At 39.5% G+C, this 20,830-nt stretch overlaps 1 protein-coding gene and 1 non-coding gene across 3 annotated transcripts in view; both read right to left on the bottom strand.

Moving 5' to 3' along the window:
• The window catches only part of LOC131028832 (GCN5-related N-acetyltransferase 7, chloroplastic), a 92,290-nt gene that overhangs the window by 37,427 nt on the left and 34,033 nt on the right, over positions 1 to 20,830 (bottom strand). Inside the window, exons 3-4 of one of the 2 annotated variants that reach the window (XM_057959184.2) lie at positions 11,976 to 12,071; positions 10,799 to 10,919 (exon numbers count right to left, since the gene is read on the bottom strand). In XM_057959184.2, the coding sequence (XP_057815167.2) occupies positions 10,799 to 10,919; positions 11,976 to 12,071 (217 nt within the window). The remainder of the gene's footprint in view (positions 1 to 10,798; positions 10,920 to 11,975; positions 12,072 to 20,830) is intronic. The other variant, XM_057959185.2, reaches the window with a different exon arrangement.
• On the bottom strand, positions 13,949 to 14,021 carry TRNAT-UGU (transfer RNA threonine (anticodon UGU)). Its single transcript has one exon. It is a non-coding gene; the product is annotated as a tRNA-Thr (tRNA).

Genomic DNA, 20,830 nt, shown 5'->3' with positions numbered 1-20,830 from the left:
ATCTGTGATGACATTCTCATCTTTGCAAAAGATGACCTTGACTCTCTCTTCCAACTCTTGGAGGTCCACATCCGTCTCAACTTCGATCCGCCTGCCAAGAACGGTACACAACACTTCAAACACCTTATCTTGAATTGGATGGATGATGCCTTCAACTTGATTGCATTTGGTGCTGATGTCTTCGAAAAGAACCTCTTTCATCTGGAGTAGAGTTGATCACTGAAGTAGGTTATGAGCTCCTCCATCCATTATCTTTTCTTGTGCTAGGATCTTCCTTGGTGTTTGCCTGATTACTTGCAGGACAGGAATGATAACATCTCTAGTGTGAGCGAAAGCGGCTACAATTATCATTAGATTGTGGACAATCTCAAGGACTTGGATAGCTCGATGGATTGTCTTCATCATTCTTGTTGCAAATTCAACAGCTACCGTGTGGGATTTGTCAATCCAAGAGCTCATAAGCTGAACCAAGCTCTTGACTCTTTCTGCTTCGCCAACCGATTCTAGAGGAAGTGCTTGCACAGGAGATACTGCTTGATCCTAACGTCTCAAGGGTTGATTGAGATGACTAAAATAGCCTCTCCAAGCACCGACCTCTCTCTCAAGCTTCCTATTCTTTTCTATTTCTTCTTTAAGTTTTCCCTTAAGTACTTCAAATGAATCGGTTGCCTCATCCATCGCCTGTTCAGAAGTGAGTGGACCAAGCTCAAATGTTTCTACATCATACTCATTTGCGAGAATTTCACCTTCATACTTGTCCACCACTGGCGTAGCTATCTGCAATTTCCTGGATCTTGTCTCATCCTTGATCACCTTGGACATCTTGGTGGCTTTCTTCTTCTCCGTTACTTCTTGAGAATTTCCTATAAGGCTCTCTAAGTCAATCACATCTTCTTCTTCTTCAATCACAATCACCCTTGTCAGTCTCTCTTTCAACCAATCTGGAATGGCAGATCTTGTCTCTCTCACTTGTATTTCTTTAGGTAGTGGTTCATCTTCTCGGAGAGGAGATGTCGCTTCATCATCATTTCCCTGATCCTCTTGTAGCTCATCAATTTGTAGAGGTTGACTTGATGAATGTTGAGGTGTTTGTCCCTTCTCTGGCTTATCATTTTGTACCATGGATTCCATAGATTCATCAATCTCAGGTACTATCTTCTCTTGACCTTCAGCTTGACTTGCCTTCTTTCCATGTCGAGAAGATGTGCCTGATGGGCGATCTCGATTGGCCTCTTGCTTCTTCTTGGAGGATTCTCTTTTCTCAGGTCTTTCTTTCCTCTTTGCGCCTCTAGGATGAGAATTGTCTTCACTTACGCTTGCTCCTCCTTCTTCTGGTCTTTCCTCCAAAGTAAAAGTCATTGGTACGTTTTGTTCTCTTAACTTCTGATGTTGTACATCCACCCATCTGCGAGTATATGACAAAACTGGAGCCATCAAAGCTCTCAAGTCCAAAATCTCAGGCTCGCTCCAATCTATCTTCACTCTCTTATATTCTTTGTCATAGGATGACTGGAGATGTCTGCCATTGTCCTGAGCTTGATTGGCTACTTTGTAAACTTTGCATTTCCTAATGAAATCTAAGGGTAATCTGGAATGCATCTTTCTTTTCACTTCTAAATCACTTGAGAGATTCATCCAAAAGTCTTCCACCTGAAACTCATGTTCGTACTTCCTAGCAATTGTCTCCTCCATATAACCATAAGGATCAAAATTCTCCCTCGGGGCAAAGAAGGTGAATGAATCAAGGCTAATTCCTTCTCTGCATCCTCTGAAGCCTGAGTATTAGGACATACCTCAATTGAATTCCCCAATATGATAGGTACGGGAATTCCATTTCCATGCTTGTGTCTAGATACCTTTGCACAAGCTACCAACTGCCTGGTTACCTCAAGTAGCACTATCCTGTCTATCGGATACCTCGGCAACATGTAGGGAGGTGAAGGACACCCCTGAACTCTGATATATGTAAACTTTTGAAACTGGATGAACCATGCACCATACCTCTTCACAAGCTCTTGTGCATCCAGAGATAGTCGATTGTGAATCCCGCCTTGCAATATCCTAGTGATGTTCATCGTGAAGGTATCATTGACTAACTTGTAGTCACTTCCAGGTGGATGATGCAAATGAACATAAGAGTCACAAACTCTCACTTCTCCGGGTCCTCTTCCGATCACTCCTCTGTGAGGTAGCCCTGCATACTCAAAACTCCTGATCAAGGCATATATGACATATGAGCTCATGTGGAACGACTTGGTAGGCCTTAGTCTTCTCAACTACACATCCAGGCTATTGCTAATAATTCTGGCCCAATGAATTGTTCCTTTCCCTTCGACAATCACTTGAATGAAGTAGAACATCCATTTCTCAAAGTAGAAGGCTTGAGGAGCCCCCATAACTCGATTGAGCAAAGTTATCAAATCTCTGTACTCCTCCTGAAATCAATCCTATGCGGTGTATTGGGAATCTTGTTCAGGCGAGGATGACTTTTGAGCAACCAATTCTTGTTGATGAGATTCAGGCAAGTGTCGGGATCATCTTCATACATTGACCTGGCTCCTTCTAGGCTTTTGTAAACCATATCTTTATGCTCTGGAAGATGAAGAGCTTCGCTTATAGCCTCCTCTGAAAGGTAAGCTAAAGTGTTTCCTTCCTTGGATACGATCGATCTTGATTGTGAGTCATAATGGCGGGCACACTCGATCATCAGCTCATGACATTGGACTGCTGGGGGGAAACCGGCCGCCTTGATGATGCCACTTTCAATTATCTCCTTCGCAATAGGTGATGGCTTGCCAATGTAGGGGACCTCTCGAAACTTCTTCACACTGAAGTTTCCCAAGTTCGTATCTCCGATATTACTCCATTTGGACACGATCCTGGTCTCCAATTCTTCGTTCTTCTGATCTTCCTTCATGAGAGCCGGGCGACTAGTAGATGCTCCCGCCTTTGGAGTCGCCATCTTGACACCTACACAACATTTCACAATTAGTAATATATCTTGAAGCGTAGAAATATAGAGTAGAAAGGAAGATTTAAGATTTTAATTAGGAAACTTCATGATAAATCTTGAGTTATCATTTCCTAATTAACTATGCCAAACTTAGAATTTTCAAAACAAAAGTTCAAAATTCAAATCTTCAACAATGGTGTCAAGATGATTTCGCCATACCTCCTCTTGAGTATTAAACTCTAAGAAATGAGGCAAAAATAGATGAATTTCGCTAAGCAAAATGTAGATCAAAGCTCTCCCTTGAATAAAATGCGCCTCCTTTAGCCTTCAAAAGAATCAACTCCGCTTCCTTCTAGCCTCCAACACTTGAAAGAAAATCGCTCCAAGCAAACCAGATTTCGCACCTTCAATTAGCTTTCCAAATTCGCACTTGAAGCAATGATTGAATGATTTGAATTGTGAAAAAACACCTCCCATATATAGAGTGCTCACCCCTTTGCTCCCTCTAGGCCGACTTGGCAAAAAGAGGTTTAAAAAATAAATAAAATTCCAAAAAAGAGGGGCCGCCTTGGCAAAATAAATGAAAATAAGGCCTTGAGCGCTTTATATTTAATTTTAATTTAATAAAGATTAATTTTAAATGCCTCCAAGATAGAAGTTCGATTTTTTAAGGCTTAAAATTAATTTATTAAATGCCAAAATGTCTTTTATTTAATGCCAATTTAATTTTATTTTTTTCAAATGCCTCAAAATTAGCAATTTTGGCGATCTAATGCAATTTGGAGAATATTAATTTTTAAAACAAGGCTTAATGAAACTTCTTGAGGATTTCACCCTGGACCCTCTCTGAGGGTCGGGAGTGATTTTTGAATTTTAGCCTTGAATATTTCACATCTTGACGTGAAAATCTCCTGGAGGGTAAATCGATATCCAGTTAACATGTTGCACTTCAAATTTGACATTTTTCATGAGGAAAATAGGTGGAATTGTCAATTTCGCCCTGGACCTTCACTGAGGGTTAGGAGCAATTTTTCATTTTTTGTTCAAATTTAGCACTTTTCCACCTCAAAAATTTCTTCAAGACATTTCAACTAGGTCCTTTCACTGAATTGTAAACTTAGCTCAATCCAATTTTGGAGAAAAGGTGTGATTTTGAAGTTTCTCGTTGTGGGCCCTCTCTGAGGGTCAGGAGCGATTTTTGCAATTTAGGCTTGATTCTTCATCATTTTTCATTAAAACTTCATTCATCATTTGGCAATGCCTTCCCTTAATCCACTCCAACCAAATTCGCTTTGTTGTTGCAAGGTATAACGAGGATTTTCAACAATATCGCTATGGGCCCTCTCTGAGGGTCCGGAGCGATTTTTCCCTGTGGGCCCTCTCTGAGGGTCAGGAGCGATTTTTTATTTTTTGACCAAAATCCTCAAGTTTCAAAGGCAAAATAATATTCATCCTGTTCTTGGAGGTCTTTTCTCCTTGTCCTAACCTTGCCTTAGCACCATTTTGAAGAAAACATGCCTTTTTTGAAAATCTCGCTGTGGGCCTTCAGTGAGGGTCAGGAGCGATTTTTGGGTTTTAGGCAAATTCCTTTATCTTTTAATCTTCAAATCACCTCCAAGGCATAACACATCACGTTCTCCTCCTGTCCAAGCAAGATTTTATCTCAATTCTTCAAACCAAGGAGAGAAAACTAGAAAATCACTATGGGCCCTCTCTGAGGGTCCGTAGCGATTTTTGTAATTGCCTTCAAAATTTTGATTCTCAACGATTTCTTTTCACTTCAAGGCTTTTCAAACATCATTTCAAACCCATGCCTAACCTTAGCCTTCCTCAAACTTGGATGAAAAATTCCCATTTTAGGTTTCTCGCTGTGGGCCTTCTCTGAGGGTCCCGAGCGATTTTTCGCTGTGGGCCTTCAATGAGGGTCAGGAGCGACTTTTTCATTTTGGGTTGATTTCTTCTTGTGTTGATCCTCCAAATTATATTCAACGAATAGAACATGCTTTCCTTCATCCCTTCCAATCATAAAATCACTTTGATCTTGCAAGAATAATGCATATTTGAAAATCTCGCTGTGGACCCTCTCTGAGGATCAGGAGCGACTTTTGCTACCTGGACCAAAATGTTTCACTTTTCATCTAAAAATCACTTTACCAAGGAAGATATCATCTTGTTCTTTGCTATGAATAAAAATTCATGTCCAAGAAAGGTCCAAAAATGTGCACACAAAGAAAATCGCTGTGGGCCCTCTTTGAGGGTCAGGAGCGATTTTTCCTTTCCTGGGCAAAACTCCTTCAATTTATCATCTTTGATCAAGTCTAGATACCTCATTATGTTCATTCTATCCTTCATCATGCTCTTGACCTCTCAAATCGACCAAATAAGGCTTGCAATGACCCTTATAAGATTTCTTGCTGTGGGCCCTCTCTGAGGGTCAGGAGCGATTTTTTTGTTTTCAACAAGGTCCTTTATCATTTCTAGCCAAAACTTCCTCAGGCGGGTGGGGAAAGTCATTTATTTTCCATTTATGATCAAAACTTGGTCTCTTTTCATTGCAAAATGAAGGAAATCAAAATCTCGCTGTGGGCCCTCTCTGAGGGTCCATAGCGATTTTTTCCTTAGTTTCCAAAATTCACCATCTTTCACGTCTCCAAACCGTCCAAAGCATCAAGTCACGTTCAATCATCCTTCCAGAAGACCCTGCACAAAGCAATTTAGAAAAGTCAGTGACAAATATGACTTAAACAACATTTTCGCCCTGGGCCTTCACTGAGGGTCAGGAGCGATTTTACCCCTTTTGGCCAAACTGCTTCAAATTTAAGTCTCCAACTGTTTCACAAGGCAAAGTCAGGTCATTTTCAAGGTCAGGAACCAGTTAGCAAGTTCATCAAAAACAAGAAATGGTACTCAGGATTAATTTCACCCTGGGGCCTCTTGGAGGGTTAGGAGCGATTTCTCTGTTTCAGGGATCATCTTGCTTCAAAAAATTTGATCAAAACTCACCTAGGCAAGAACACACAATTTCACCTTCAAAAAATGCTAACACTTAGTCAAAATTGGATTTTACCCTAAAAACCCTTTATTAGACCTAACCTGAGACCTACTTGACTCCCCTGAAAGGCTTACCTTACTTCAATTGTCTCAATTCTTCGGGACGATACTTAACAACTTTCAAAATTTGACTGGACTTAGCTTGAATAACATCAAAAGAAACCCCTAAGGTTTAGCCCTAGCCTAGACAGACCACTCACTCACTCAAAACCCTAAAAGCAGAGAGAAAAACAAGCAAAACAAAAGCGAAAAAGAGGGGGTCCCCATTCTAATGGGGCGATGTGTGAAATGGTCACAACAGGTTGGTAGATGGGGGCATTGTCAGTGATCTTTGTTTGGTTAATGTTCTTTTTGGAAGTTGGTCTCTTTTTCTTGGTATGATATTTTGTTTTTCATGAGAGCCCTAATAGATCTCACTATTTAATCAGAAAAAAGGAAACTAGTGCGTTTTCAAAGCATATTTATAGAAACCATAGAAGGGACACCAAATTTTTATTTGCATTAACAACCAATTTTCATCAAGGAATGTCCTCGGTAAGTGCCGCCAAGGTTGGGCCCGGGCTCGGTGATGCTACCTGTTGCTGGATGGGGCCAAGTGTAACTGGCGTGCGGCCCTGCCCAAAGGCTGGAATAAAGGTGCTGCCCACTCCAGATGATGGCACAGGTGTGCCCATCGGTAGCAGGGGTGGGGCAAACAGGACCCGCTCCTCCATCGCCTTGCTGCTATCATCCTCCTCATCTTCCGCTTCTAAATCCTCTATACTACTGGAATCCCTCCCGTTGTCAGGCTCCCCTGAGGCCGATGTCGTATCTACCGCCCGTTTTCGCTTTGCGGAAGAGTGCCCAATGTCCAAGTGCCTCCAATACATGATAGGAGGCTCACCTGCTACCAACGGTCCCTATGGCCGTACCTCCAACTCTGCCTCCGACACTACTTCCCACGTGGCCTCCAGGAACAACCCTATAGCATAGTGGGGCATATAGGATGTGCGATGTTGCATCGTCAAGAACTCATACATGCGCTCCGCTAGTAACGCGGCCCAATCATACACAACGCCATTCATCAACCCGTTCATAAGCATAATTTGAGGGAGGGTGATGTCCGATGCCCTACCCGACCCTGTCAATCTGCTCTTGATGACATCCATAATGCACTGCCAATGGCCCTCTGCAACAAAGGTCTTACGGATTCCTCGACCCTTTGTGGCGTTAGCCACGCTGTCCAACTCTGCTGCCGTCAAGTTCCTGGAGATTAATTTAATCCACCGTTCCTTCTCTTCCCGCTTCATCTTTTTAGCCTTCAACTCTATTTTCCTGCCCTGTCTGCCTGGAATGCCAAATACTCTCGTGAAGTCCACCGCTTTGAAGGATATGGTAACATCCCTCCCGAGGTATTCAAAAGTACTGGTGCATGTGTGTTTGTCGAAGGTGTCCACCATGAACCGTAGGGCACCCTCGTACTTGCGGATAGGAAACACGGGCATCCAAATAGCCCACTCCACTTCTGCCTTATGGAGGTTTTGCTTCACCAGATCATTGTCGGGAGTGTCCTGCCACCATTTCCGGCATTCCAACCCATTCAGGCCTTCAAAGGTGATATTCTGGGGTGTTAACGTATTTTTCCCACTTATGGCAGCTTGTGGTGCTTTCTGCTTTTGCTTCTGTCAGGCGCTGGCATCCATGGTACTGCCTGCAACACGTACACCTGACGATAAAACCCTGGTATTGCTATCCATCTGGCTGCTACTGGAGGAAGCCTACAGCTGTTTTTTCCAACTTCGTTTCCCCGCTGAATCCATTACTCTCTGGTATAACTGATTTCTGGTTAAAATCGTACGATCGTTGGACCCCTTCGTAACAACCTTCTTCTGTTGTGCATGGTTGTTGTTGTGAGGGCTGGGCTGCATGTCTTTCTTCGTGCGTCGTGGATGTGGGTTTCCTTCTGCTCCTTTTTTCCTTGCGTTCCTTCTCCCTTTTTTTTTTCCTTGCGTGGGCTGCATGGTGCGGGGTTCACTTCTTGCGTGCGTTGCACGTTTTGTGTTTGCGGGGCTGTGCGGCCTTGTTTTTATTTCTTTTTGTTACTTTGCGCAGCCTTGTGCGGCTTTAACCCGCGGCGGTGTCCACCGCACGACGGTGGTGTCCACCGCACGGTGGTCCACCGTCGGTGTTGCCACCGGGAAGATGGTTCATCAACCGGTTTACTGCCGGGCTCACCTCCAACACTGTCCACACGGCACTTGGTGGGATTTCCGCCTTCGTCGCCTCTCGTCGGACGTAGGTCTGGATGGCTACCTGGAGCAGAATTGAAAATCCTCTCGTTGTGGTGTCTTCCCCTGTGTAAAGTTATGTTCGCACGTCGTCAGCCTCTGGGTTTACCTCACCAACGGGTAGGCCCATCGTGTCCGTGCACCATCCGCGTCTTCCGTTCCCGAGTACGTCTAGGCAGCGGCGCCAAATGTTTGCCCTCTCGGGTGAATAACTTAAAACATAAAGCACGTAATGCAGAATAATAACGCCATAGATATCAGACAAGTATAAGAGATGTTATTCCATTCATAATTGTGTGTTACAAGTTACATTCCAAAGTATATAAAGATACCGAGGGGTGCGAGCGTCAACCCTCACACCGCAACGACCACCCCTCGGTTGCCAACTAGCCAAAACAATTACACATAATTAACTAGTCTTATGTTTGTGTACAATAATGCTGCTAACAGCTTCATAAACACATAGGCAATCCATGCAATATTAAAAGTATAGAAGAAAAAAACCATTGCAATACAAGTTTTACAAAATGCTTCAATTTGAAATCCATATGCAGATGTTTATATCATGTGCATGAAAACATGATACACTATAAGCATCATTACATAATTGTTTTATGGTTGAAAATATCAAAGGACACTTGCTGTAAATGAATCACCAGAAAATTATGTATTATTCTCTACTTCAGTATCGGAAGCTTCATAAGCACAGAGGCGATCCATGCAATATTAAAGTATAGAAGAAAAAACACCACTACAATACAAGTTTTACAAAATTCTTCAATTTGAAACCCCTATGCAGATGTTTACATCAGTGCATGAAAACATGATATACTATAAGCATCATTACATAATTGTTTTGTGGTCGAAAATATCAAAGGACACTTGCTGTAAATGAATCGCCACAAAATGACGTGGTAGACAACTAGAAAGCAATATAGAAATATGAGACCAGGTTGATGACAGATCCATGAAGATGGTGATGTTCTCTTGAAACCCTCTGACAAGCGCAGTTGCATTTCCTCTAGTTGATAGAGAAGAAAATAACTATTTACGAAGAAGGGAGAAAATAAGCCACATATTAACATATTGACTGTTAAGAGGTAAACTGTCCCCTCTAGATATATTTAAATACTTATTTGACCTTCCAAGTAGAGTATATTGCATAAGGCAAAAAAGACACCAGTATTGGACTGCAAAAAAGGAATACTCAATCTTCAAGTGGCTGTTTCAAAGCGTTTCCCACTGAAAAGGTGCATATGATTTTGTATTCCATACTCTTTTCACTCATCTGTATGCTTGCTAAGTTTAATATGCATGATCTACTCTTAATACAAAGATTTGATTGTGATTTGGATGTTAAAGTTGTTGTCATGGATTGAATAGTTCCTAGCTCGCCTGATTAAGGCAATAGTCTAGAAAAAGATTGTGTATATAAGATGGTTGTCTAAAGGACAACATGCAATCACCAAATGGGAAATACATAACGTTGTATACATTGCCTTTGGGGGACTGTCTTGGCTCATTCACAAGTTTCAAGTTTTGTAGTCCAGCATGTTATTGGTATTGACAACCTCTTGAAGATTGCAGACATGTTAGCCAACAACTCTTGACTATTAAACTTCAAAGTCACAAACATACAGCCAGCACAGCATATAATCCTCTTTTTTGATACATGTATGTTCCGTATATCTCATGACCGTTTTAGTCCATGATACAGGCACTCAAACATCAACTTGAACAGTTAAGTGTGTAGTATGAATACTGACCATTTATAATTTTCCTAATATTACTATACAGATCAAATCAGTTGTGATTTTGATTTGAAATCTATATGCCTGTTTTTCCTCAGATCGACAAGAAAGTTTGTCTCAACCCAGCTCAAAATTTAACAAGTGCTTGGCTTCCCTTGTGCAACCTAAGGTGATGGTGAGGCTGTACCAGTGATGACCACAAGAGTAGAGCCATAATTTTATGGCATAATTCTTGCTAGTGTCTGTCAGTCATTGAGATAGAAAAGGGTTTTCTCTTAAATCTGAAAAGACTCAAGAAATTCTTCTAGCCTTTTGCTTTGCTTTTAGTCTCAAATTTATGTGAAATTGCTTGCATTATATAACATGATAAGATTTACAGGACAACGGTATCTTTAGTAGCCAATAAAGGAGTTCTAATGCATAATAGTGCTGAAAAATAAATATAATAAAACTTGCCCAAAGTTCAAACAACAGAATATAGTAGTTCGAGATTCCAGATGTTTGAAAATGATGAGCTGTATTTTAATAAAAATAAAAGATGCTATCACCTGCTATTTTTCAATATTTAATAACAGAAACACTCGACTCTGAAACTGAAATCCTGTATCTATGAGAACATTTGAAGTACAGAGCTAAACTGAAGCAAAAGTTGTCAATGAGTTTTATAATTGAATCATCCCAGAGACGAAAAAGGAAAATAAGAAACTGGAAAAAAGAACTAATATAAAATCAAATGGCAGAAAATATTCTGGTAAATCAATTAATATGGAAATTACCCCACTGTTCAGCAATTTTCACAGCTTGTCTAATCAAAGCACTACCAATGCCTTTTCTTTGAAGCTCTTGCGCTACACATACATTAGTCAAGTAAGCTCTTGTAAACTGTGCATCAGTTCCCTGAAGAGACGAAAACCCACAGTTCAGCGATGAAAAAGATGCTTGTTGCACCTCATAATATCTAACATCACTCTTCAATCAAACACAATAAGATAGTTGGAAATAACAAGGAAGTCAAACACATATTTAAAGTAAACAAATTTCTGTATTTTAAAAACAACATTGAACTGCAGAACACATTTACAATTGGAGGATAAATTCAACTGAACAACCCAACAGAAGCATTACATGAAACCATTTTTTCAACTGTATATAGCATCTTTAGAGAAAAGAATGTTGCACCATCACCTAGCTGGGCCATCTTATAGAGCTGGCAAGACAAAATTTCATGACAAGTAAAATATACTGATGGCAACATCTACATTGAAGGAAACAGGACTAGTTTCTCTCTTGGCACAAATCAGAATTGTTGATGCTAAACATTGCAAAACAAGTAATTAGAACATACATGGTCAACAATTAACAATGTAAATCTTTTTTGAGGAGATCCCAGAAGCACTAACGACCATTTTCATCGCTTAAAGTAGCTGTCCAGAAGAACTGTAATTTTTATTATAACACTATCAAGAATTCTCTACAAATTAAGTAAATTCAGGTAAACTTACTCTGATTTTGCACAGAATTCTGTTGCTGAGATCTGTCAAAGCTAAAGTAAATTATTTATGAGGATAAGTCAAAAAGGCTTTGCCAAATCTCAAGGTAGTTTGCTATCTTACTTAAGAGAAATTATTTTGATCTACTCTAATCTATTATTTACAGATTATTTAATGTAATCTGCCTCACATATCAGTAAATGCAAAACGCACCTAAGGATCATCATGTATTAAGAATTTTTAAGTCAGATTATGATTTGATTCTAATCCTAAATACGTCCATATTATTGAAAACATATTTTCGATATATTTGTTTCTGATTTCAGCCTCTTAAATGGACCTAAGGGAAGAAGAAATGCATTCAATCATTTGGCATCATATTCTACTCTTTTGTTGAATAATATCCTCCCATCATTTTTGTATTTATTACTCTTGTAATATCACAAGTCTTAAGAGAACTTACTTGTGGACAAGTCCCTGGTATTTCATCTGGAAGTTGACTGGATTGAGTGAGATCAAGCGTTCCAGCCACAATTTGTTCTTCTCCATTTATTATAGCCTATTAAAAATCAAATGGTTTGAATCAAATAGGATGAATCTTTTCTGACCACAAGAAACTTGGTCAACAATTTTCCAAATCATCTTTTGCACCAAGTGTTTAAAAAAGGCACAAGCAACACAACTTAGAATTTGGTTTCTTGAAATAAAAAACATTTCAACACATAACCAGAATATCAAATAGCCTTTGCATGATAGTTGAGCTTGCTGTAAACATTTTAACTTCCCAGCTAGAGTATTTTAGACGATCTGATTGTCAGTATGCTTTACCTGGTAGTTTATCTTGGAATCCACTCACCATAAAGCACAAGATGAAATCAGAAAATTCAAAATTCACATTTTCAATTAAAAAAATTATTACATTCAAGAAAGAAGATTGTCAAATCAGATGCATCTGTCTCAACTCTCAAGGAAAATTGGTCAATACCTAAAGCAATCCAGTTGATCACAAATGAATCAAATATCCACTAATATTTTTAGACTTGTGTGCAGTCTGCATGCTTGTGTTCTCTAAACTGATTCAATGTGTGATGAGAATTTGACAGACAATTATCAAATATTCTAATCGACTGAGGTGCCATACTGAACAATAAGTTTCTGTGAAGTTCATCACAGCAATAACTCCAAACCTGACATGATTGAAAGAGTTGTCCCCATAGGAAAGAAACTCCACGATAGAGATTTTTTTAATATCTAGCTTGCCAGTTCGGGTTCGGGCACCGGTTTGGGTTTGAAGAACCGGTACGCCGGTACGGCAAAATTTTGAAAAGGGGTTTGGGTTCGTTTGTACAAAAACATGTAAATTATATATATATATTAATATTTGTGCAGCCTGTAAGCATGAATTAAGATTAGCATGTCACATAGCATCATATAAACAACAAAACAAACATAAACTTGTAATCATAGCATCATGATCATACCATAATAGCATCATATACATCAAGTTTAATATCAAAATGACAAAATATTCAAGTATAATTGTTTCAACTTTCAACAATATAAAGTTTAATCATCAAATGGATCAGCTAATTCATCCTCCTCCTCCTCCTCCTCCTCCTCCTCCTCCTCATCATTGACATTGACATTAGATGAGCCAACGCCACTTGCACTTGCACTATAAGTTTGCTCGCCCTCCAAGTCATCAAGTGTCAATGCAAGAAGCTGAGAAGTGGAAGCATCCAAATCAGTATGCTCTGGCTCTATATTCAACATCTTCGTTTCCCCTTGTGTGTAGTCACGTTGTTTGTGTGAAAGAAGACGTAGGTTGGAATGCACATATACTAAATTCTCCGCTCTTTTTGATAGCAACCTATTGCGCTTTACTGAGTGGATGAAAGAGTATGTGCTCCAATTTCTTTCTGAAGCAGATGAACTAGCAACCTATGAAGACAAAGCAAACAATTTAAGTTATACATTAATAAAATTAAAATTAAAAATTACTAGCAACCTATCAAGACAAAGTAAACTATAAATAAACTTGTGATAAATTTTAATTAATTATACTTGTGATAAAACCTTTAAAGCGAGGGGTTGTAGGTGTTGGAAGCATGCACCATGGAAGTGCCACCAGCTATGAGCATCCTTCTTGGATCTATGACGAAGTGCCTCAACACTTAGACCATTCCCATTTGTGAATTCTATGAACTCATTTGTAACAATATCTCGCAAATCATCATCAGGATATAGTCTAAGAAATGCTGCCTTGTACCCATCAGATACTTCTAGATCTCTCCATGGTGGAATCCTTCCTAGTTTATCAAGAAACGGATTATGCCAGGACAGACCCAGTGGACCGGCGATCAGAAATGGAAGAGTCTTTTCCTTATCTCATAGATTTTAGCGTTGATAATGGAAGAAATGGAAAGAATAAAAACGAGCCAGCTATCGGGATCGAACCAGTGACCATCGCATTACAAGTGTGACGCTCTAACCTCTGAGCTAAGCAGGCTCATATGCATGCAATATGTTTGGTAGCTCGCAAGGCTCATAACCTTGAAGTCACGGGTTCAAATCCCGTCTCCGCAAAGACACAATAAGTTTTTATATCCAAAAAGGATGGTTCATCCCATTTATCTTGGCCTTATGTATAAAGAAGATAAAAATACGACTAAATGAATAACTAGTTCATAATTCTATTCTATACTATAGATGGGCGGGTAGCGGGAATCAGAGCCGTTCCTTGGGGTGAGAGAGACTCCATTTGGAGAATCTATGTCTAAGCATGACAGACCTACGTCAAGGAAACCTTTTGAAGCACTTTGGGATTGCTTCCGAAAAATTTTCGTTTGAAGCAAACAGAGCCATCTTATAATCTTTTTGGAAAGAAGAGAATGGCAAACTAACTGATTTTTCCATCAATTACCGCTCTTTTTGATAGCAACCTATTGCGCTTTACTGAGTGGATGAAAGAGTATGTGCTCCAATTTCTTTCTGAAGCAGATGAACTAGCAACCTATGAAGACAAAGTAAACTATAAATAAACTTGTGATAAATTTTAATTAACTAAACTTGTGATAAAACTTTTACAACAAGGGGTTGTAGGTGTTGGAAGCATACACCATGGAAGTATTACCAGCTATGAGCATCCTTCTTGGATCTATGACGAAGTACCTCAACACTTAAACCATTCCCATTTGCAAATTCTGTGAACTCATTTGTAACAATATCTCGCAAATCATCATCAGGATATAGTCTAAGAAATGTTGCCTTGTACCCATCAGATACTTCTAGATCTCTCCATGGTGGAATCCTTCCTGGTTTATCAAGAAACTGATTGCTATAGTACTTTGGTGTTAAGGAATAGGCAAGAAGATGCAAAGGAGTGGTCATCTTATTCCACCTTTCTACAATAATTGCTTTCACTTCTTTGAAGAATTTCTCCTCGGCGTCATTCTCTTTTGCATTTATAGTGAACTTTATTTTTTCAAGCATTGAGTCAATGCCATCATAAATCTCACTAATGTAAAGCCTATCCATGTCGGTATAGCGAATCATACTCATAATGGGCTCACTGATACTTAGGAGATATGTAACAAGTTCCCACCATTTCTCATTCAATATTCTCTCCCTAATTTTTTCTGCCCTCTCACTGCTACTCTGCTTCCATACAGTCCAATTGTTGCTGATCACCATATTGCATAGTGCCACTCTAACTTTCACAAGTCGTCTTAAGACGATTGTGTTTGATGCCAAACGGGTCTGAGCACCCTATAACACAAATTTATGCCAAAATGATTAAAAAATAGAGCCAAACTTTAAAGAAAAATACACAATATAGCTTACACAATGATATTATGAACATTGAAATTAAAAAAATTAGAAAATGTAAAATTAAATTACTATTTCACTTACCTTCAATAGCTCCAAATTCGAAAAGGACCTAAAAATCCCTTGAGACATGTGGTGGTTTGTGATGAACATCTGGATGTCCTCAACCTATGCATACACATCTTTGATCCATTTTATTTTAGTCCCAATCCTTTGTAGCATAAGATTGAATGAATGGACCGCACAAGGTGTCCAAAAGATGTGATCATAGAGTTCCTCAACCAACAAACTAGCAGCTCTACAATTTCTTGCATTGTCCGTTATGACTTGGACAACATTGCGGGGTCCCACTGACTCAATGGCAGAGATGAGAATTTCTGCAATAAATTGGCCATCTTTTACTTGGCCCTCACAATCCACAACTTTCAAAAACATTGCCCCTTTAGGGGACACCACTATGACATTGATCAAGGGACGATTTTTAGCATCTTTCCACCCATCTGAAACAATTGTTACACCTATCTCAGCCCATGAATCCCTTATGGGTTTCAATGCATCTTCAACCCTCTTCACCTCTTTGTCCAATAATGTTCCACGTACCTTCTCATAACCTGGGCCCTTATACCCTCTTGGAGCTTCATTAACACTTTTTATCATTTGCTTCCAATATGGGGAGTGAAGAACATTGAAAGCCAACCCATTTGGACAAATGCACCTTTCTATATCTTGGTCAACAATGTCTCTACTCTCATTTTGAAATGCATTTTCTAAAGGCCCCTTTGTTCTTTTGCGTGTCAAGGGTGGTTCATTTTCAGGTTCATTTGTGGAAAAGAAGGGGTGGTCTTGTACTACAACATCGGAATTAGATGGGGCTTGCATTCCCCTTGTTTTCTTTGCCGTGGTTTGATTCAATTTACAGGCTTCTCTCTTTTCTACCTTCTCATGCTCCTTAAAATATTTCATCACTGTCTCATCTAGTATAGGTTTACCATCTTTTCCAGGGCATTTTTTGATGTCTCTTCCTTTTATTCCACACAAATGGCCTACCACCCGATAATATGAACTATTACGTTCAATACCACATCCTTGGCATCTCCAACGGAATCCCCCACCTCCTGGAAGTGGGTTTAAAATGTCAACATACTTCTATAAGGGAGAATTCAGATCATTTCTTTGTTTTGTAATTGTTTGTTCATTGCCAACGGAGGAAGAGGTAGATGCCATTCTAGTTCCTATGGCGAGAAATAACATAAACATGTACAAAAACAAAAACAAAATAATGAAAAACAATTAATGTTTCATGTTTGACAATTTGTGAAACAAAAATAGTTGGAAAAAAATGTTAAAAACCCTAACTCTTGTAGCCAATGGGAGCTTGCAAATGTATGGAAATGATGCTGCAACACTTGTTGAAGCTTCAAAAATCAGTCTTCAACTCCTCCTATTTGATCTTGGAAGCCAAACTTTGTTCACCCTTTCTTCAACCTACTATCAAAAAACTTTTGTTTGCAACACAAATGAGGAGAAATGAGCCAAGATTATGTTTTGGAAGTCACTTTTAGGGTATAAAATTGACTTTTTACATGGCGGATTTCAAAAAAAAATTAAATTTTGCATAAAAAAAACCGTTTTGGGCCGCCTAGCCGTCTGGGTTCGACCTGGTTCAATCTTGGTCCACCCGGGTTCGAACCAGGTCGAACCCCCTCTAGGAAATTCGAACCCTGGTCGAACCAAGGCTGGACCGGACCCGAACCAGGGACCCGAACCGTACCAGACACGAACCAGGGGGGTGTGGAGGCGAACCCGGTAAGCTAGTTTAATATCATCAAAAAGAGTGTTTAGTACAGTTTAGCCTATACTTTGAGAGGTATATTCTCCATCACAAAGGGTGATTCCAACTGAATGAGGATAAATAAGATCCAAATGTTGGTAGGGCATGAACTACCATTTATACATAAGGATCCATAGGTGGGCATGCAATCCCAAGAAAAAATTAGAAATGATTCTGATGCAAGACCAAACTTGGGATGAGATAATGGCAAGAGCTTAAGCCAAAAATCAGCCTCACCAATATATCTCCTCCTTTCTTCTACCCTTGTTGAGCTTGCTTGTGACCATTTTGAAATATTCCAATTATTTAAATTTTAGGGGTAGCAAAGGCTAAAGGGAAACACAAGGTGACAAGTGATGCTCCAAAACCACTAGAAAACTTATTCAATGAGCAATTGAAGGATAAGGAAGATGATGCCATTGGCAAATTCTTCTTTGTGAAAGGTTTTCCATTCCATGTGGCTCACTCATTATAAGGAGGCTGCGGCAAAGATAGCAAGGGTAGGACCATCATATTTGTCACCAAGGGAGACTAAATTGAGGACCACAATCTTGGGTAAGAACTATTACAAGATTAATATTTTGATAGAGAAAATAAGGAATCCTAGGTCACAAGTGGATGTAGCATAGTCGTGGATGCGTGGATGGACATTAGGCATCGTCAACTCAGCAATATCATAGTTACATGTACAAACGGCCTTTATTTTCTTAGAGTTGTTAATTGTTTCAAGCATTGCAAGGATGTTGATTCTCAGTTTCAAATCCTTGAAGATGTTGTAGAGGAGGTTAGGCCACAAAATGTGGTCCATATAGTGATAGATGTGGCCCATGCGTGCGAAGCTATAGGGAAGTTAATTGAGGTAACTTATAAATATATTTGGTGGACCCTTGTTGTCTGCATGCCATGAATAATACACTCAAGGATATGGGAAAAATAGATTGGACCAAAATAGTTGTTAATGATGCTAGAGATGTGCAGATGTTTATTTGCAACCACCACACTTCACATCCACTCTTCAAGACCTCCTCTAAAATGAATTCTTGAATCCTATAGAGACTCGATATATATTGTATTCAAAATGAAATTGGTGGCCTAAGTTAGAGACAGACTAAGGAAAGAGGGTGAAGGAATTGTGGAAAAATGATGTTTATTAGACTGATGTGAAATATATTGTCTCCATCATTACTCTAGTCTTCAAAGTGATTAAATATGAGAATGCCAATGCACCTAGCCTTCGAGAGGCATCTAAGTGCATTGATACTACTATGCTTGACCAAATAAAGGTTGCTATGTAACAAAAGGAACCCACATTACAATTTAATGAATGTATCCAACCAATCATTCATCACAGATGGGGGAAGCTCAACACTCCACATGGTTGCCTATGCATTGAACCCGATGTGGTATGTGCAAAGGACTAGTAGAATTACACCTATACAAGATGTTAAGATGAACGTAGGTTTCAGGAAGGTTATTGAAAAGATGTATGATTCTACAAAGGCCAACATCATTTGTACTAAAGAACAATTTTTTTGCCACTCCTAGGGGTTATATTATGGAGGCCAAGATAGATAGGGCCACTATGGCACATGAGAAGCAAATTTTGTGGTGGACTATGCATGGGCCTACTCCTTTGACTACCTCTCTAGCCATTCGTTTGTTATCCCAAATTTCTAGTTCTACTGCTCAAAGGAATTGGTTTGCTTATAGCTTCATCCACTATATTAAGAGGAACAGACTTAGCTCTAGGAGGGCAAAGAATCTCATGGTTGTACATAGTGCCTTGTGTCTTATTGACTACAAAACAATTACAAGGAGAGTCCAACATCACATGGGATGTAGAGCCAGAGGAGCCAACATAGGTCAATGACAATGCTACATAGACAAGATTGGTTGGTATTTGTTTGCAAGGAGCTTGAGCATGTGTTGTTAGTGATGAGAAGTTTGGGGAAAAGTAGAGGCATCACTTCAAGCCATTTTGTGCTTTTGAACATTTGTCATTGTAATTATCATTATGAAATTTTGATTATAATATAAATTTCAAATTCAACATTTTCATTGTTAATGTTCACTTTAGAATTCAAAATTCAAAATTCAAATGTTCAATGCAATCATTGCAATGTGTTTACAACTTTAACGCTTAGTAGTTTACTAGTCTGCCAAAGTTTCATTTATAATTTTGATCCTTATGCATCTTTAAATATCTAATTTTCCGAAAACTGTATGCATTTGTGTTGCCCCCTTGCCACCTCTCGCCCTGCCATTTCCATCCCCAAACTTAGGTCCTCAATCCCCCATCCCTCCATCAGGGAATTCCATTACACCAACAAACTCTAACAATTAAAACTTGAACATCTAAACTAAATTAGGTGTTGGAAATAAGCCACACCCGAACCGATGATGGACTAGTCCAAGAGGGGCTAGTAGCTCAATGGTAGAGCACTCCAGCAGCATATGGAAGGTCCTAGGTTCAAGTCCTAGCTGGTCCATGTCTCAACATGGTATCAGAGCCAGGTCTAGGCTAGGAGCTCCAAGCACACGAGAGGTGTGGCTTAAGGGGGGTGTTGGTGTTGGAAATAAGCCACACCCGAACCGACGATGGACTGGTCCAAGAGGGGCTAGTAGCTCAGTGGTAGAGCACTCCAGCAACGTATGGAAGGTCCTAGGTTCGAGTCCTAGTTGGTCCATGTCTCAACAAGAAGCAATAGAACTAAATAAAAGGTGGGTAATGTTGATTTTAGGCAATCAGATGTTAATCTAGTTACTTAAATTATACACAGGCCGAGAATAAGCAGAAGTAATAATAAAAGCACACAACACAAGACACAAGTACCCTGGGAAAACCTCCCTCTTGGAGGTGAAAAACCCAGCAACAAGATCCCAATTTATATTAGACAATATCAGTATACAACTTTGCTTCAACACTTGAAGCAACATATAAATAAGAACGGCAGAATGAAGATTCCAAACTAGGGCACAAGGAATAGTTTGATAGACTTATCTGCAATATCAAGATTTGCTATTTGCTGTCATGCAGATCATTTGCAGAGCATAGGAGTGAATTTGCTGACTGTGAATGTGATTCGCTGCCACTGAGACAATTCGTTGTTCCTAGGAATGAATCGCTGCCTCAAGAAGATAGTTCGCTGGTTCCTAGGACTGAATCGCTACCTCAAGAAGATAGTTCGCTGCTCTTGGAAGGATGATTCACATAAGGCTAGCAGTGCTTAAAATGAAGATGATCCATTGTGAAGAATGAATCTTGTTTATATACAAGATTCATGTTCAAGTCTTCCAAGTCGGCTTTAACCAATTCCCTTTATTTTACATATTTCAATTTGCACTTTTGGCGCCCAATTTGGGGCCTACATAACTTGCGAGTTGTGACACGTTTCCTTTTGGGCCCAGCCCTATTAGACATGAATTGCTTAACCACACGTTACATTTGGGCCCAGCCCTATAGACATAAATCGCTTAACCTTATTACAATAAGATAATATTTTAATTGCCACAAGGCAACATTAAAATATGATCTGAACTAGCTAACCATTTCAACAGGTAAACCCTAGGTTGCAAAGCCCATCAAGTCCAAATAAATCCTATGACAAGAAAGTCCCTTATCAAAAGAACCAAGAAGAGATCTAGTATGTATTAGAGTA

Source organism: Cryptomeria japonica, chromosome 5 (genome assembly GCF_030272615.1).
Source record: "Cryptomeria japonica chromosome 5, Sugi_1.0, whole genome shotgun sequence".
Lineage (NCBI taxonomy): Eukaryota > Viridiplantae > Streptophyta > Pinopsida > Cupressales > Cupressaceae > Cryptomeria > Cryptomeria japonica.
The sequence above is the reverse complement of the archived record's forward strand: the minus strand, read 5'-3'. Positions and strand labels throughout refer to the sequence as shown.